The sequence below is a fragment of the Macadamia integrifolia genome, chromosome 1, assembly GCF_013358625.1.
Source record: "Macadamia integrifolia cultivar HAES 741 chromosome 1, SCU_Mint_v3, whole genome shotgun sequence".
NCBI classification, from domain to species: Eukaryota; Viridiplantae; Streptophyta; class Magnoliopsida; order Proteales; family Proteaceae; genus Macadamia; species Macadamia integrifolia.
In genome coordinates, this window is record NC_056557.1 from 2,689,732 (window position 1) to 2,707,120 (window position 17,389).

The 17,389-nt window shown below is 38.9% G+C and overlaps 3 protein-coding genes across 4 annotated transcripts; all 3 read right to left on the minus strand.

The window, feature by feature from the left end:
• Nucleotides 1-297: 297 nt before the first annotated feature.
• Nucleotides 298-729, minus strand: LOC122079535 (secreted RxLR effector protein 161-like). The gene has a single exon (XM_042646080.1). It carries the CDS (start codon nt 727-729, stop codon nt 298-300), a length of 432 nt encoding a protein of 143 aa, XP_042502014.1.
• A 9,020-nt stretch (nt 730-9,749) lies between these two features.
• LOC122076022 (actin-100-like) lies at nt 9,750-11,759 on the minus strand. The gene is made up of 4 exons (XM_042641291.1): nt 11,387-11,759; nt 10,895-11,288; nt 10,009-10,622; nt 9,750-9,884 (listed from the first exon to the last, which is right to left on the minus strand). Exons 1-4 carry the CDS (start codon nt 11,444-11,446, stop codon nt 9,819-9,821), a joined length of 1,134 nt encoding a protein of 377 aa, XP_042497225.1. The 5' UTR covers nt 11,447-11,759; the 3' UTR covers nt 9,750-9,818.
• A 2,320-nt stretch (nt 11,760-14,079) lies between these two features.
• On the minus strand, nt 14,080-16,799 carry LOC122083256 (exocyst complex component EXO70A1-like). 2 transcript variants are annotated; one of them, XM_042651107.1, is made up of 3 exons: nt 16,136-16,799; nt 16,031-16,104; nt 14,080-15,998 (listed from the first exon to the last, which is right to left on the minus strand). In XM_042651107.1, exons 1-3 carry the CDS (start codon nt 16,470-16,472, stop codon nt 14,553-14,555), a joined length of 1,857 nt encoding a protein of 618 aa, XP_042507041.1. In that variant the 5' UTR covers nt 16,473-16,799; the 3' UTR covers nt 14,080-14,552. The 2 variants fall into 2 exon arrangements, with proteins under 2 accessions (XP_042507041.1, XP_042506970.1); XM_042651036.1 differs by having other exon boundaries at nt 14,080-16,794.
• Between the last annotated feature and the right edge of the window lie 590 nt (nt 16,800-17,389).

The window sequence follows — 17,389 nt, forward strand, 5'->3', positions numbered from 1 at the left end:
TAAGCTTCCGTATGAATTCCCTTTGTGAGGGGATCGGCCCAATATCGCTCGTAGGTACATAGGTTACTTTAATTTCACATTTTCCTACTATATCTCGAATATAGTGCCACTACATATTTCTATATGTTTCCCCTTCGAGTTATTACGGCTTGATTATCACAAAATATTTTCACTGGTCCATTTACAAGATCCAGCCCAAATTCATTTATTTCCACTGGTCCAATTACAAGATCCTGCCCAAATTTATTACCACTGGTCTAATTACAAGATCCAGCCCAAATCCATTTAACAAACGTCTTATCTAGACTGCATGAGTACCATATTACAAGCAACATACTCAGCTTCCAGTGGGTGCCTAGCAACACACCCTTGTTTCTTGCTACGCCAAGAAACTATTGCACCTCCATATATAAACACATAACCAGAGGTGGACTTAGAGTCATCTCTATCACCTCCGAAGTCATCATCAGAGTATCCAATAACCTCAAGCTTTTCCGCTTGAAAACACAATTTCAAGTGTTTAGTTCCTTTAATATATATCATAATCCTTTTCACAGCTTCCCAAGGGGCAGATCCAGGATTACTTTGGTATCTATTTACCAAACCAACTGGAAAAGCCAAATCCGGTCGTATACACAACATCGCGTACAGAAAACTACCTACTGCCTGAGCATAAGGTACATTCAACTTTTCCTGTCCTTCTTGAGGACCACCTTTTGATAAGGTCATTCCCAATGCTATTTGAGTTACTAAGGAATTGCTATTCTGTATCCCAAATCTTTTCAACACAGGTTTCCTGACTCAAACACAATCTTCGTTATAGATGTTTCCCCATATCCTTCATTTCAAATCGATCACTGAGTTCGTACTTGGTTCTCTCCAAGTCATTTCCAACTACTCCCACTCTTCAAAAAAAATATATATATATATATATATATAGTTGTCCAATTTGACAACTTTGAATCCTAATTAAAGGATCATTTAAATACCATGAACATTAGGACAAAGTATATACCAATATACAATATTTTCCTGTCCCATTCACCGAAAACCTTTAGGTTGTCGCATAAGTGTACAATTTCTTCCAACTCACCATTGAGAAAAGCATTTTTGACATCCATTTGGAACAACTCTAAGTCCAGATGTTCAACAGGTGTCAAAAACAATCTAATAGAGGCAAATTTCCCTACCGACAAATAAATATCCTAGTAGTTTTATTCCTACCTTTCTGTGTATATCCTTTTGCAACTAACTGTGCCTCGAATTTATCAATAGACCCATCTTCTTTGTACACATTTCAAACTATGAAATTTCTACCTCTTGTAGGTCATAAGTTTTCATAAAAACAATTTCCTCCCACATGGCATTCCACCATTCACCTAATTCTCGCGATTTCATTACTTCACTATAGGTTACAGGATCGACTACTTCTTCCACATCTGTGTCAATTGTATGACAAGATGATTGACATAATTAAAAGTAATAGTCATCTAAATAAGTTGGGGGTACTCTATTTCTTTTACTCCCACTTACCCTCGGCTCCGGGTCTTGTCCTTGATGATCAACTTGATCTTCAAGAGCTTGGATTCCTTGATAGAAAAAATTCTTGGTTCCTCTTGATGGTCAACATCGTAGTCATTGTCAATGACATGCAGGGGTTCTATATCCTCCTACAGTGGTTCCTCTTCTAGTTTCTCTAGAAATTCCGCATCACGACTCTCAATTACCGCTTTTCAGGGTGATAGAAACTAATCCCTTTATCATTCAGGATATCATATGAACTTGCATCTGGCCGTTCTAGAATCCAACTCTTTCCTTTATGACACAGGCATTTGTACATGGGCTACTAATCCCTACTTCTTTAGATTTTCTAAGTTTGGTTTCCTGCCTACCCCTAATTCATAAGGTATAATCTAATTATGCAATAACATAAATCCATGGAAAAACACTCCATAATGTTGGGCTTTTCCGAAATCAAAGTTCTATATGTCAGCATAATTTCAAATCCCAACCACCTTCCATTGCATATTATTAATTTCAGATCTCATATCATAAATAATCCCATGCAAATGCACAAAAATAAAACTTTAAGCATAATCCACAAGATCCGTACAAAAATCGGATCGTCAGGCTTATTTTGCTTGAACAACCATAATAACTAAGCTTTAAAAAAAAATTTCCAATACAAAGATTGCATTGATTTCCAGCCTTTTCCTGACATCCAAAGTCATTTTGTCAACTTAGTAACATGTCGATTAACTCATTTTCAACATCGAAAAAAAAACTTAACCGGCATTGGAAGTCCATAAGTCAATTGGATGTTTTATTAACGAATATGATTAATTTCTGACTTAACACTAAAGTCATTTGCATCAAGACATATTTCATGTCAAACCTTTTATTGATTCAGTAGGTGAACAAAGATTGGGTTCAATCGAACAAATCTCCTCAATTCATTCACAAAAATCCAATGGTAAATCCAATAACATAGCTAACAATGATCATTTACCAAAAATGATACATAACATGACCCATCATTAACTTTGATACTTCCAATACCACTTGTAATGAAAAGCTAATATATATTCAATATATTAGACTACTAAGCTTGTCTTGCTAAAAGTAGACAAAATAAACTCGGACAGATCATATGAGATTACCAACTAAATATATCAATAAGTTCCAAAAATTCCATTGAGCATATATTATCACTGAAAATGATGCAAGAAAAAAAAAACATTTAATAAAATGATTGCATCGATATATTATCATTGGCATACCAAGACCATGTGGTCTAACAATTGGTCCACTTGAATAGACTATCAAGCAATCACGTCATATGGTTCTAACGGATATCAAGTCCAGTCTAACCTCAATCATGACTGTCTAACCTCAATCATGACTCAGTATTTTTCCACCATCTAGTTAGTATAGAATACAAATATTTTTCCCACCAAACCAAAACTATGGCTAGAGGTGATCATCGACCAAAACATAGTACATTCCCATAATAAGGGTCTACCTTGACTCAAAGTACTATAATGGAAAATAATTGCCAATCCATAAAGCCCATGGAGGTGGTGTCACGTAAATGACCCAAACCAACTCATCAAACCTTTAACATATATATATACTCCATGAAATTTATGAATATGCTTAAAAAACCAAAAGGTTTGACACTTTCCTTTTGGGTTGAATAATCCAAAAGGAAATACATCAGAGACCTATTATGGGCTATAGATCATTTTTAATAAGATCCATGATCTCTAGAACATATAAAACATAACAAGAATACATTCAACATGTAAACTCTTAATACACAGTATCTTCACAATTCCAAAACATATCAACCTATAATACGGACATTATAATGCCAAGGTGATAACGAAAAACAGGAATTCAAATTAAGATTGCCATTCAATATCTTGAATGCAACCACTTATGCATGTGAAGAACATTAGAAGTGCGTCTCCACTTCATATATAAAACTCTAATAGCAACATATTCAATATTATTTTAAAAAATAATAATAATAAAATATTAAATGAAATTGTAAGTGGACAGACATTGTTATATATGACAGAACTAGTAAAAATGGCACCATTATGATTGTAAAATAAATTACAATTGTTCATATAAGACAAGTTACCGGACCATTATAATATTTATAATAATATTGTATAAATAACAAACAATACAATAGTAAGTGAACCCATGTGATCATGCATATTTAATATTATATAAGTAACAAACAATATTATATAATTATAAATTGTAAGTGGCCCTCTATAATGATAATTAAAGGTCATCACTTACCTCTGGCGTGTTTGGAAAAACAAGACATTGTACTGACCTAAATGTAGATAAAGACGACGGTCGGCAGTGGCGGTCGACGACGATGAGATTACGTTCACAATAGCGGGAGAAGCAAGAAGATGCTAGCAACTGATCGATCCAGTAGAGGATAGATAGACAGTCATGGCAGTGCCGACTCCGGTAAAGACAAAGAGGAAAGTGCAGATGCACTCGGCGACCAGGATTGCCTCTCGATGAGTGTCCAAAGTGATCTTTGCATCTAGATCTACCGATTCTTCAGATCTGATTTCTGCATCTGGAAGCACCGGTTTCTCTTTTCGAAGAGGAGTTGTAGCTTTTGTAGACCAGCGCCGGCCGTGACATCCTTTCCAGTGACGGAGCAGTCGGTCTGTTGGTAGGTGGGATCGATGGCGTGACCCTGAGAATACACGACCTCTGTCTTCACCACACCTTCCAGGCACTGAAACGCCAGTTCCACTCCCCAGAATCACCCCGCGCCGAACTGGGCAAACTCAAGACCTGGCCAGTCTATCGGATCTTGCGGTGAAGTTGTATGATTCCCCATTGCCGTGGCACCGTTCGACATTGTGGATCGTCCTTAGCTCTAATACCATTGTTGTACTATTGAGACAGAAGAGAAGAGTAAAAAAGGAGATAGCGCCAGATTTTTGGGGCTCCAACTTATTGATTAACTTCGTATATTTTCCAGCTCTTTTATAGAGCCAATAGATCCGTTGAATAATGGCTCTTTTCCAATCAACGGAATTGCCCCCAAATTTCTCCTTCTTGTGACCATTATCACTCTTATAACCGTTGTCACAGTAATTCCATGATGAGGCCGAATGGCCACCTCACCAATAGATAAAAGCGCTATTCAGGAAACCTTTACTCCCCGCCACCCCAAAAAAAAAAAAAAAATTGTCTAAATTATGAAATCAATACAATCAAGACCCATCTCAGTACAACTACTTGGTTTCTTATGTAGTCCCATGAAAATTTCATTAGAGAGATCTAAGTCTGGTACTCTTTGTCTAATGAGACTGTGTAGAGTAGAAATAAAAGAATCAACTATGTCCTACTATCTAGTTGTGCTGCCTGTATGGTTGTTGCCTTGGCCTTCACTTGGGTGGTCAAATTGCATCTTTTCCTATCATCAATGAAATTTGCCATGTTATGGTCTGCATTTGAATACATATTAAAAGATCAACATAGCGGATTAAAATGCCCAAGCCCAAGCATTTCATGGACTTCAAAGCGAAAAGAGAAATCTGTGTGCTGTAGGGAAGCCATGAACTTAAAGATGACAAAAGGGAACTCATGGTGTTGAGAGTTTGAAAGGCAAGACCACGTCATTGATGCACTTTTGCTAAGACGATAATTGAAATATCCTGTGGGGTCAAGCCATTAAGAACGCAGCAATGATGGAACACCAAGAGAATCCAAATGCCTAGGGAGGAAACACGAGACCACTAGCAGAAGTCGGCATGTGAAGCACAGTTCAGACAAAGGCTATATAAAGGAAAGGTCTCAACTCTCAAGTCGAAGGATCATTATCTTCTACATCATTTGAAACTCCATTACTGCATCTCTTTCTCACAAATTTTTTTCTGTTATAATTGTTATCATAGAGAGAGAGAGATTACAAACCTGGTTTTGGTTTTGAAATTGGAACTTTGTTTGCTAAGTTATATTAGGATTAGTAGGAGAATCAGGACTTTTTGTGCTTTCATTTCTAGGTTTTCCCGTCTAATCTTTCCATTGAGGAAGCACTCTGTCTTAAGCTAGACATTTAGGATTTCAGTTCAAAGGCTAGAAAACAAGTCCAGAGACAAACTCCTACATGGTATACCTGATATACATTTTAAATAAATAAAATAAAATAATACAGTAAGTAAAAAAACGAACAACTCTTTCTTTCTCTTCCCTGGAAAACAAGTCCAGGGACAACCTCCCACATGCTACACCTGATATAATTTTTTACATGTCAAAAAATGAACTCAATTGAGTCAGTTCTTTCTTTATCTGCGCTCCCTCAATGTGTCTGTGATATCACTGCTTTTTATTATTATTCTTCAACTGAAATTGCAGGATTCCCATCATCTAAGGGTAACCATCTCCTCTTTCCTTGGTTCTATTCATTTGCAATAACTAATTGTCCACTTTTTTACTCTCCATCGGTTGATGATTTGTCATTGATTCTGCATGTTACTTCGACTGTAGAAAAGCCATACCAAAAAAGTGAAAGAGGACTTCTCTCAGTTTCTTGGTTTCTATCTCCCAAAGAGCAGTCAGCTGATCTGTTTAAAGGTTGGAAGGTGTTTCAAGAGAAAGTTATATCCCTGGGGCTGCTTTGGCTTGTTTCCATTTGTTGGAATATTTACCTTTTGGCACTCTTTCTGATCTTGCTTCATATAGGAAGTGTCTAGAGTTACTTCAATATACTTGTACATTCTCTTATACCTCTAATAAAATTCTCACTCTCATCTATTAGAAAAAAAGAAAGTCTTAATAAACCTATTGTTTCAACTTCTTGGAACAGGAAATGGTAGTACATAAGCTCTTCATGATCTAGTGAGAGAGCAATGAATCCTGGCTCCATGTATGATACAATAATATAGATATGAACAATGGAAAATGACTTATAAGGATCGCAAACTTTGTTGGAATATTTTCATAGTTTTAAAATTAAAGATTCAAAATATTATTTTATTTCATCAAAGTGTGTGTTGGAGAGGTTTGTCTCTTCCTAATAGGCACCTAAATGACCAATAGGTGTGACTATTGGAAAGCATGTCTGAATGGTCAACAGACATGTATTATGGAAGAGACATGGCTTTTGGGAGCACCCACTGGAGGTGACCCTTCTTCTCCTATATATAGTAAGACAATCCCTACTTTAAAGTAGTTTTTTGGTTTTCTCTATTATTGTTTGGTTTTATTCTTTTGAACTATTGAGCCTAGCCTTACTATCCCAAAGGATCATAGTTTGTGTACAATCAGACAAAGATCAGTGGTTATTTTATCTTGGAGGTAAAACGCAAGAATCCCCAATTGTACTAATGTAGGGGGCATTTCTGACCTTAAGGAGAGTATCTATTTGTGATACGAATCAACCTGTTTGGTTCGTTGATTTCAACAATCTGTGCCGATCTTCTTCATCAATTCATCTTGTTTCAACCAAGGAGTGCATCTCAACAATATCGGTCATGTAATTCTCAACATCGGGTACTTATTTATAACAAACTTGGGTAAGTTCCAACACCTGAGGAAAAAGGCATCATACAATATTCTCCGAGGAGGAGCTAGACATCATATGCTTCCTTTTGCAAAAAAGCACAGGCTTTACAACAGATTGGTTGAAGGAAATTTTTGAGTCTGGACTGAAGCTTCATTTCCAAGGCCAAACTGGAGTCATATATGCACAAAAATACATGAGAGATCATCTCATCTCACTATTTCTCCTCAGTAAAATATTTACAACCAACTACTAACTCATACAGGAACAGATGCACAAAAAACCCATAACAGGATAGGTAACTAGATGCCAGAATTCTTAACACTATAAACATAAAGATATGGCGAAAGTCCACATAACATGGAAAATGATCCATTTAAGAACTCAAAGATTAGAGACTTGGATGAACTCCTGATAAGGACGAGAAAAATAAACAGTTAAAAGAAGATCAGTTACACTGAATATAAGAATCCAGAACCAATCATCTAAGGTAGTACTAGTCCAAGACATAAAGGTAATAGATACCATTACGATTAAGTAGTTTGTATCAAAATAAGTCGACCCATTAGCCAAATGTTGTTCATGGATAGAATTGAATCAAACGACAAACAGAAAAAAGAAAGAGAATTAATATGAAATAGTCACAACAGCAAACAAATAATTTCCTGCTTACATCGGGATGGAAGTTGGGATCTGGGAAGAGTAATTGATGAATCTCTGAGAGTCTCCAAGTAGAACCCTCCGTCAGGGTGAGGACGAAGATTTAATAGTCCTGCAATTTCCGAAGCCTTCTTACTTGAACCCATCTCTTCTGGCTCCCTCTATAGCACTGGCAATGGGTAATTGAAAAAAGGAACACAGAAAATCAGTCCAACCAGAATCAAATCAGACTGAAGTTGCAAACCAGGGTTGCAAGTTAACAAGGGGTTGTGGATTCAATTTCAAACCCAGGGGGATTTTCTTCCCTAATGGCAGTACCCAAAACCCACCTCAGTCCCACCTCAGCGTATCAACCAAAGCTCCTTCAGTTTGTACCCATTAAAACAACCAATTCGATGGTAAAAGAGTATCTCAAGGGGCAGCATCTCCAGTTGATCCGCATGAGATGGGTATTGGGTACTCCAAGATTCATTCAAATTCGGAATCAAATTTTAAGTATCTTTTGCTTTTCAAGACAGAAATCAGAAAATGAACAAGGCAGCATACGAAAGAGAAGCAAGAGGAGAGCATACATTAAATCTTCTACCTGGAAAAACAGAGCTAAAATCTCTCCTCGTCTTCGTATAAGCTGGCTGGAGTCTAGACTGGATTCATCTGCAGACTTGTAAAGCCTTTATGATGGCTTCTCTAGCCAAGACTGTTGACTAAAACGTTGCGCAATGGATCGGGTCGGATCAACTAGAGTTATTGTTCGGGTTTGTGAATAGCCCTTCCTCCACATTAATTCTCATTTGTTTTCTCTTATAATCCCATACAAATGCAAATTTTCTAATAAAATTTGCTCTATTACCGTATGTTTCATGCTCTAGTAATTAAGATGAGTTCTATGTGAAAATTTACCCCTCAAGTTTTGGCAAAAAGGGAGAAAATGTAAGATTTTCTATTCTTGGAAACAATCTTTTCCGGCCATGGCTCCTGATATGTTTGAAACCCTTTTCGCTTATATTGGTTTACATGTTCATATAGATGTTTTCCTATGCCTAGCACAACGGCCCATTCAATTTTCGGCCACATGGCTTATGACATGGCAATTTCCAATCCTATGGATAAGAAGTTTCCTATAGAAATGCAACCCTAAAACGATGTAGAAGATAATGGAAAAACAAGAACAAGCAATGCACATAGATTTACGAGGTTCAGCAAAATTGCCTACATCCCCGGTGAGATGAGATCCTGCTTCACTATCAATGGAGAATAGGGTTACAGCACTCGTTCCTCCCACCTCTCAGTATTGCTTGCATTACAGAGAAATAAACCATCGCTACAAATATATAGCGAAAAACTCTAATCCAGAAAGTACACAATTGCCCTCAAAAATAAAAAATTCGAGTGGGGGGCTAAGCTCCCCTACTCCTGCCCCCTTGCAATTCCCATGGCCCGTTAACCGGCTAGTGGGACCATTGTTCTACCTATCGAGGCACTGCACCAATACTCCCTGGATTAAACTGTAACGGAATACAAGACATCGTACACCAGCAGGCTCCATCTTGGATTAGCTACATGTAAAATTTAAAAGTCAAACTCCATCATGACTTGTAATAGATTGTTTCTTGTATTTTCACAGTCAATAATTTTGACTCTTACCCTTGAATTTTTTAACTATTATTCTACCTTAATTTTCTTAATGTGTATGATTTAGATCAGGCTGAAATTTTGTATGTAGATGGAGGATAATGGGGCACGCTTGGTCCAACAGTAAGGTACGATGTTGCAACTTAGTGGTCGAGTGGTAAAACAACCTTTCGGCATTTCTCAAGGTAAGGTTGCGTAGATCTCACCCACGACCTTGCACATGTGGAGCCTATCTGTAAACCAAATTTGACAGCTAGATGGACAGTCATGTAGCATATATATATATATATATATATAAAGCAGATGATTTTCCAAGAAAAAGGGCCATTCTGCTACTGCCTAGTCAAACATTTTAGCTAAAATCCACTTATATATGCATGGTCTTATAGAAAACTCAAGGCTTTAATTATGGACTGGGATTATATTAGGAAAAGAATAGTTGAAAGATTTGCTAAAAGGGTAAATAGTATAATGACTAGAAACACTTCATGTGTACAATAGCAGGACCAGTTTCCATGTACTCCTCTTTGGTTATCCACATCTGCACCACCACAAACCACCCACAAAAATAATAAACTTGTTATTTGAAGGAGCTATTTATATATAAATCATCACAATCAAGAGTAGAAATTTAGTATTTAAACTCAGAAAAGAGAGAATAATACCTGCTCAAAAGTGCTCAATGAAGCCAAAATGGAGCCACCAATCCACACACTATACTTCCTCTCAGGAGGAGCAACTACTCTCACCCTGATTGATGGTGGTGCCAGTATGCTCAGCTCCTTCGCTAGCCGATCGGCCAATCCTTCTACCATTGTAGTTCCCCCACTAAGCACCACATTGGCGTATATGTCTCTCCTGATGTCCACATCGCTCCTCTCAATTGATTTCAATACAACTTCATGGATCCCCTTGGACTCCATCCCTATTCTACTTGGATCAAATAGGACTTCTGAGCACTTGAACCTTCCTGCCCCAATCCTTAGGACTTGCCCATCAGGCAATTCATACTCCCTCTCCAGCTCTGAGCCTTCTTTGGACCTGGTCAATTCCTCTTCGAAGTCGATAGCCACGTAAGCAAGTTTCTCCTTCATGTCCCTTACAATCTCCCTTTCTGCTGAAGTGGCAAACACATGGCCTTCTTCTGTTAGGATCTTAGCAAGTGTGTCAGTCAGATCCTTGCCAGCTATGTCGAGCCTCTCGATGGCATGTGGCAGTGCATAGCCCTCGTAGATAGGGACCATGTTTGTGACCCCTTCTCCACTGTCCATCACGATTCCTACACCCATTAACAGATTTACAAAATGACTTTAAATAAAACAACCCAATTTTGGAGACTCGGGTAGACCTTATCCTTAAAAGCTAGCCATTAAGGAGAAGGTACCCAAGTCCTTATAAACTTTCATATTTAGCAACTAGATTGTTGATTTGGGATTCCGTCAGAGTTGCCACTTCCTGGTTCTGATACCATCTACTAGGATTCGTGTAAAACTCACCCTTGAAAGCTAGGTATTAAGGAGATGGTGCTCAAGTTATTCACAAGTACTGCACCTGTAGTGCGACCACTAGCATATAAGGAGAGCACTGCTTGAGTTGCTATGTATGTGGCTGGGATCTCAAATGCCTCAAACATGATCTCCACCATCTTCTCCCGGTTCGCCTTGGGATTCAATGGTGCCTCTGTTAGGAGAACAGAGTGTTCTTCGATCTTCGCCATAAGCTCCTTCTCGAAAGTGTTCTCCCAAAGCTTTTCCATGTCATCCCAATCTCTCACTATTCCTTGGTTAACAGGGTAACTTAGTTGGAGTATTCCACGCCTTGCCTGAGCTTCATCTCCATAGTACAGTTCCTTCTGTCCAATACCCATCATGGCATGCTTGTTTCGGGGTCGGCCTATTACACTAGGGAAAACTACACAGGGAACATCATCTCCAGCAAAACCAGCCTACACAAGTGGAAGAATTAGCTGATTTAAACAAAAGCAATGTAAAAGGTGATTATTTGCAAGAAATGAATGTGAATTACAAGTTCTTAACTACCAACCTTCATGAAGCCAGATCCATTATCACAGACAATAGGTCGATTTTCATCAGAAAAATCCATGATCTCTATTGAGAAAACAGAGATCAACCGTGGACAAAAGGAAAACAGAAGTGGTTGTGGTACATATATGCAAGAAAGATGGGAAGAAAGAAAACTCAAAAGGGAGAGAATAAGACTGGCTTTAACTTTGGCATGAATCTTAGCATTACTTCCTTTCGGTTACTTTTAAGAGGATGATACAGCATCTCACTGAACCAAACAAAAAGGAAAAAAAGGTCATTTATGATAGAACTTCTCAATGCATTTGCCTCCACAGTAAGCCACCATCCAATGCCCTTACAAACAGATGGGCTGGCCCAAGTTGTCAATTGAATGATTCAAGCCCAAACTTACCTTGCTAGTTGTATTTTTTTTTATTTTTTTTTTTTATTTTTATTTTTATTTTTATTTTTATTTTTTGCTAATAGATAATTTGGTAAACCATTACTTTTTTCTTTCGTGTTTCAGAATACAATTAACCAACATAATAACTAATCGATTACAATAAATCGGGTTGGATGATTTTTGTAGATGATTTTTTTTTTTTTTTTTTGGGGTAGTGTGAGGCGAGGGACTATGAACTTGTAATGGATGAAGATTTTCGTGGAAATGAACTATTAGATTCATCACATAATACTATGATATGTTGTTTATGTCAAGCACCATGTCATTATTCCTCTCTAGCTCCTCTACAGATGATTATTTCATGCAACATTGAAAAATTTTATAACCTTATATTTTTCTTTTTATTGTAACATTTTTTTTTTTCAATAAAGGCAAACATCATCATTTTACATGTTCAATAAAAATATTTCACATGTTACTAAAAAAATGGTGTGAGACAATAACATCATTTGATAATGACATAACGATAAATCACTTTCAAATTATTTTGAAGTTCTTTTTATCCATGACTTTAAGAACTTTAAGAATAAGATAAGTGATAATTGAATGTTACAAGTTCTAAAAACATTTATGACTTAAAGGAAAAGAGAAGTACATGTTGTATACATCCCTCTCTCTCCTCATTAAATAGGTGGACTCTCTGTCTTTCCTCATTTCGCTCCCCACTATTTACTTGATATACAAGATGAAAATATATACCAACGCTAACAAGTTGAACCCTCTCCAATAACTTACATATGAGTCTCCATATATTTCCACAGAAACTTCGGAGAATGAAATTCCTACTTGGATTTTTGGACATGCACATTTGCTAGGAGACTAGGAATTGGAAGTTCTCTACCAAAATAGAGATTTAGTTGTGAAATAAATTTGCTAGATGCTCTAATGTGGGGTGGATTTGGGTTGTGTTTAGAAAATTTTTGGTCTCTAAGGATCCCTCCGAAGTTGTGCTGCTTTTGTGGAAATTACTTGTAGGGAGAACTCTGACTAAAACCAAGGTTTTTTGGTTTATTAGAATTGATGCTATTATTCTTTGCTGTTTTTCTAAAAAAGAAGTTGAACTTTTTGTCTAGTGATTTTGCCAAGCACCTTTTGAATGATGTCCCCTATGCGTGGCTGTACGTCAACAAATAGATTTGTTTATTTTAATTTAATAATTAAGTTGCCATTTAGTATTTAAAGGTTTAATAAGTCCAAATTTTGACAGAGTTCCCCAAGAATTAATTTACCGTATTCTCAGGCTGTGTTTGGTATGTACTATTGGAATGCATTCTAGGTCGATAATTCATTCTGAGAAGATAAAAAATTATCATTTTCAAATGCATACAATCTAGAATGCATACCAAACACAGACACAGTATTTGCTTCCATGTCCAATTATCCAAGCTGTTTCATCAATAGATGCAGCATGTGGGACAATGTACATCAAGACAAGGACTAATTATGGCTCATAATTTACTAGTTTAAGGATTAAGGACAGGGAAGCCCCAAAATATATGCTCTCGTTATGTTTTGGAAGCTTAAATGAGTGTGAAGACAACCTTCCTTACTTTCTCATAATGAAACCTACAAAGGAACTCAATCAGGGATTCCACAGAAAAGAAAGGCATCTTCACACCCAGAAAGGATGAGATCTTTATTACATGGTGTGTTTGAAGTCGGATACTGATTCAGAGCTTGGACTTCAAATCTGGCAACCATGGAGCTGGGTAGCTGTAGAGAGAATTGCCTGCAAGATTTCTGCCATCTGTATCTCATTAGAGAGATTTGTCATTCATTCTTCTGGTCTGTAATAAGAACACAAGCCATTTGATATCAATGGGGACATTGACACTCAACTCTAATACCAGCTTATTAAAGTTATGCCTTGTCCATTGTACCTGTATCACAAATTGCAGGTTCTGTAACCTTACGGTTACGAAACATGAGAATCAGGTGATGCTTTGCTTGATGATCCATGATGACAGGAATGAATTCAGAATGCTTTATGATGCTGGAAACAATTTATGCTATCAATTGGTGTAGACAAATGGATTAAAATTGGACAATTGCAAAAGAACCATTATGAAACCAATGGGAAGCCAACCAACTTCTTCTACACATTAAGATTTTGCCACAATATAACAATCAAGCCTTAGTCTGTCCAACCCAACCACCCAAAAAACACTTCATGATAGAAAAAAACTTCAATCCATGTTGCAGATTAAAAGCCATGATAGGAGTTTTGTATGGACTAGACAGGAGAAATATCCACAAGCCTCCTGCTCTAGAGGAAAATGTTGAACATATCCACAGGTGCATGACAAGGAATAGTAATTAATCCACCGATCCATCAAAATCAAAATTAGTAAAAGGAAATTGCTTCTAGACATCAGGAGAAACAAAGAAGAATTATCTATATGAACAAGTGAAACAAATTTTAGAATGTAGTAACAAAATGAATCAATTTTCGTACAGGGCAGCAGGATTTGGGCATGGGTCTCTGCTACTCTGAAGAGCTCCACCTGAATTTCTTAATTCGGCAATTCCTGTTTCTCTCAATCCGCAGAAAATCATGTGGGACTGAAATAAGGTTTTCAGAAGATAAGAATCAAACAAAACCCGTTTTGGATGGCCGGAATCTGATTGCCCACATATTTCCAAAAATTAAAAAAATATCTTCTAGGTTCTAAACAGCAACAATCAAGCGTTTAGCTAACTGAATCCATTCATTCCTTCACTGTCACCTCCTCCTATGGTGTTGGGAAAGTTGGTAACCCTCAAAGAAATTCAAGACAGCAGTCTCGAGGTCCTCTACCGAGTGTTTGATGTACATCTCTGGGTGCTTCCCGTTCTCTATATGGCTTTTGAACCGACCTAGAAACGACCGGTAAGCCGGGATGAGCTTCTCCAATATGGATATGCGGAGCTCCTCACGCAGCTGAGGATTGGGTACCAACCATGTGGCCTGAGTCCGGTGAGCCTCTTCAAACAAGGCATTGAAGGTCTTGAACCTTTCCCTCAAACCGGTCTTCGAAACCCCAGAAGAGAAGGCCCCACTTACATGTAGCCCCTCGTCTCTCAGGCTGTGGAGGATCCTCACCCATGTCGACCTCTGGTAGCTCATCGCTTCTTGCCTGAATTTCCCCATTAGCTTCCTCAGGTAGTCATCCCCGATCATTTCTCGGAGCTCGGGCGAACCTTTCATCTTCTGAACAATGTAATGAACATTGTTCATGAGGAAAAGATGAGTCAAAGAGTCATCTTTGTAGAGCTTGGACTTCCCCTCCAAATTCGATTCCAGGATCACAATAATCCAAAGCAGATGAAGGGCCAGCGGCGATCGGTTCTCTGGCTCCGGAAACTCCAAATCCGGCGTTGTGGGATCATCGGAGTAGCGTAAGGTAGTCGAGGGCACGGACACGATGAGGTCGAGAAGGGTCTGCTTGTAATCAGAAATGAGATTGATATAGTTCATCACGTACCTCGTCAAAGGGTGAATTGTCCCGCCTGGAACCGGGGTCTTGGAGGTCTCGCGTCGCACGGCGTTCTCGAATTCCGACAGTATCCGTCTAACGGCTTCGGCGAGCTGTGATTGTATCTCGACGGCCTGGACGAGGACGGACTCTGATGACTTGGAATGGAACACGGCTTCGACGTCCGGCAAGAGGTCGGACAGGGCGTCGTAGAGGTCAAGCATCTTGAAAAGCTTCTCTGGTGATCGGTGGCTGATGCTAATGGCGTCGGCAAAGTTGAAGAGCTCGCTGGCGGGACCCTTGACGGTCTCCATGAAGCACGCGTCGTCGGCGGTGAGGCTGAGGCCGTTGAAGATCTGCTCGCAGAGTTGTTTCTCGCTCGCGAAGATGATACGAACACAGACCTTTGCAGCGCGTATCCAGCGCCTGATCTTGGACTCCAGGACATCCCACTCCAGCCTCTGGATGTCGCCGATGCTGAGCTTTTCGATGCCGAGGAGGCGGAAGCTGGCGTCGATGGCGGATTTGCGGACAGTCGCATATACCTGAATGCACTCGCGCAAGTACCCAGCAGTGACCATCCTCTGGGCGATGCTACGGAGGTCGTAGATGGCTTCGGATGGGATCAAATCGATCTCACGAATACTACGAGTGGAACGGTAGCTTGGAGTACGACTCCCGCTGTTGCTAATACTTCCTTCCCCCTCTTGCAGCTCTTCTTCTCCGCTGCTGCTGCGTCGTCCACTTCCTCCTCCTCCTCCATTATCTTCTGGGTAGTCATAATCAATATCGAATTCGCTGGAGCCGTCGGTTCTCGAGCTGCTCGAGCGGGTTGAAAAAGAATAGGAGCCTAGGAGTGAGTCAAACTCAAATGGGTTGGTATGGATGATGAGGATGTTACGGAATCCATCTTCAAGATGAGCCATGGCAATCTGGGTGGCACCATTGACCTTGCCAGGGTCACCACCGCCACCACCAACACCGGGAGATGCATCTCCAGATACTGAAACGGATTCCATGGACCGTTGAACATCGTCGACCGCCCTCAAGTAACGGTCCAGTTCCTGACGATCGCCACCACCGAAAATCTTTCGTTCCCTGGCCTCCTTTGATGCGGTGGAGTCCCACCTGCGGATGAGCTTCTCCGCTGCTTCAACCTCCATGGAGATGTTGTCAGGCGATTCCATGGCAATAGGAAGACAAATGGAAAGAAAGATCCGCAAAAGAGAGGACAGAGAATACCCCCGATGATCCAATCAGTCAATCATCCATGAAAGTCACGAAACTTTCCGTCGGCGTAACTGGGGTTTGTTTGGTTTTGATTATATCAAAGGTGGGTTTCCTTGTCACGGCCGCAGAATAGTAGACATAACTAAGACGCAGCCAAATGAATCAATGACTTTTAGAGGAGAGAGAGATATTTCGAAATTGGATCGGTGTAACTGAACCGTAGAAGGTAACGGCACTGTACTCTTGGAAAGTCGAGAGATCGATAGAATTTGAATTTGGGCAGAGAGCGATTAACAAAGTAAAAGGCATAAACTCCTTTTAGAGTGGGGACGCTCCTTATTGCGTTGCGTAGACCAATATCCAATTAGCCATAGGACGACCCAAGACCTTTGTTGGATTTGGACGTCTATATGATAGCTGGAATATTCTGATACCCATTTTAAAGTATTCTAAAATTCTGAATTTGTGAGCGGTGATGTGCGGTGCGCATCGAATCACCTGATGTTTACCATACCAATACAGCCGTTGTAGAATATTTTCATACGAAAAAATAGTCCACTGACTTTAATAAGGTAATATTTTTTCTATTTTATAAGAAAAGTCCTCTCTACGCCTGTTCGCACTCACATAAGGATAATGGCGCCGATTAGCAAATAATATTTCTATTTTTCTAAAATAATCTTTTAAAAAGAAAAGTCCTTTCTGTACTCCTATTGACAATCCCCCCGATGAGTTAATAATTTTTTAAAAAATGAAAAGTCCTCTCTAGTCTCTACGCCCATTCACATTCACACAAGGCTATTTATTATTCTTTCTTAAAAAATAAATAAATAAACTTATGCCCTAATCATGAATCAAGTATCGGTATTGGATT

Coding starts and splice junctions, on each gene's coding strand:
- LOC122079535 (XM_042646080.1), bottom strand. CDS start 729: ATGACCTTATCAAAAGGTGGTCCTCAAGAAGGACAGGAAAAGTTGAAT.
- LOC122076022 (XM_042641291.1), bottom strand. CDS start 11,446: ATGGATTTTTCTGATGAAAATCGACCTATTGTCTGTGATAATGGATCT. Junction 11,289..11,386: donor ATGGATCTGGCTTCATGAAG/GTTGGTAGTTAA, acceptor CCACTTGTGTAG/GCTGGTTTTGCTGGAGATGA. Junction 10,623..10,894: donor TGCTAGTGGTCGCACTACAG/GTGCAGTACTTG, acceptor TAATGGGTGTAG/GAATCGTGATGGACAGTGGA.
- LOC122083256 (XM_042651036.1), bottom strand. CDS start 16,472: ATGGAATCGCCTGACAACATCTCCATGGAGGTTGAAGCAGCGGAGAAG.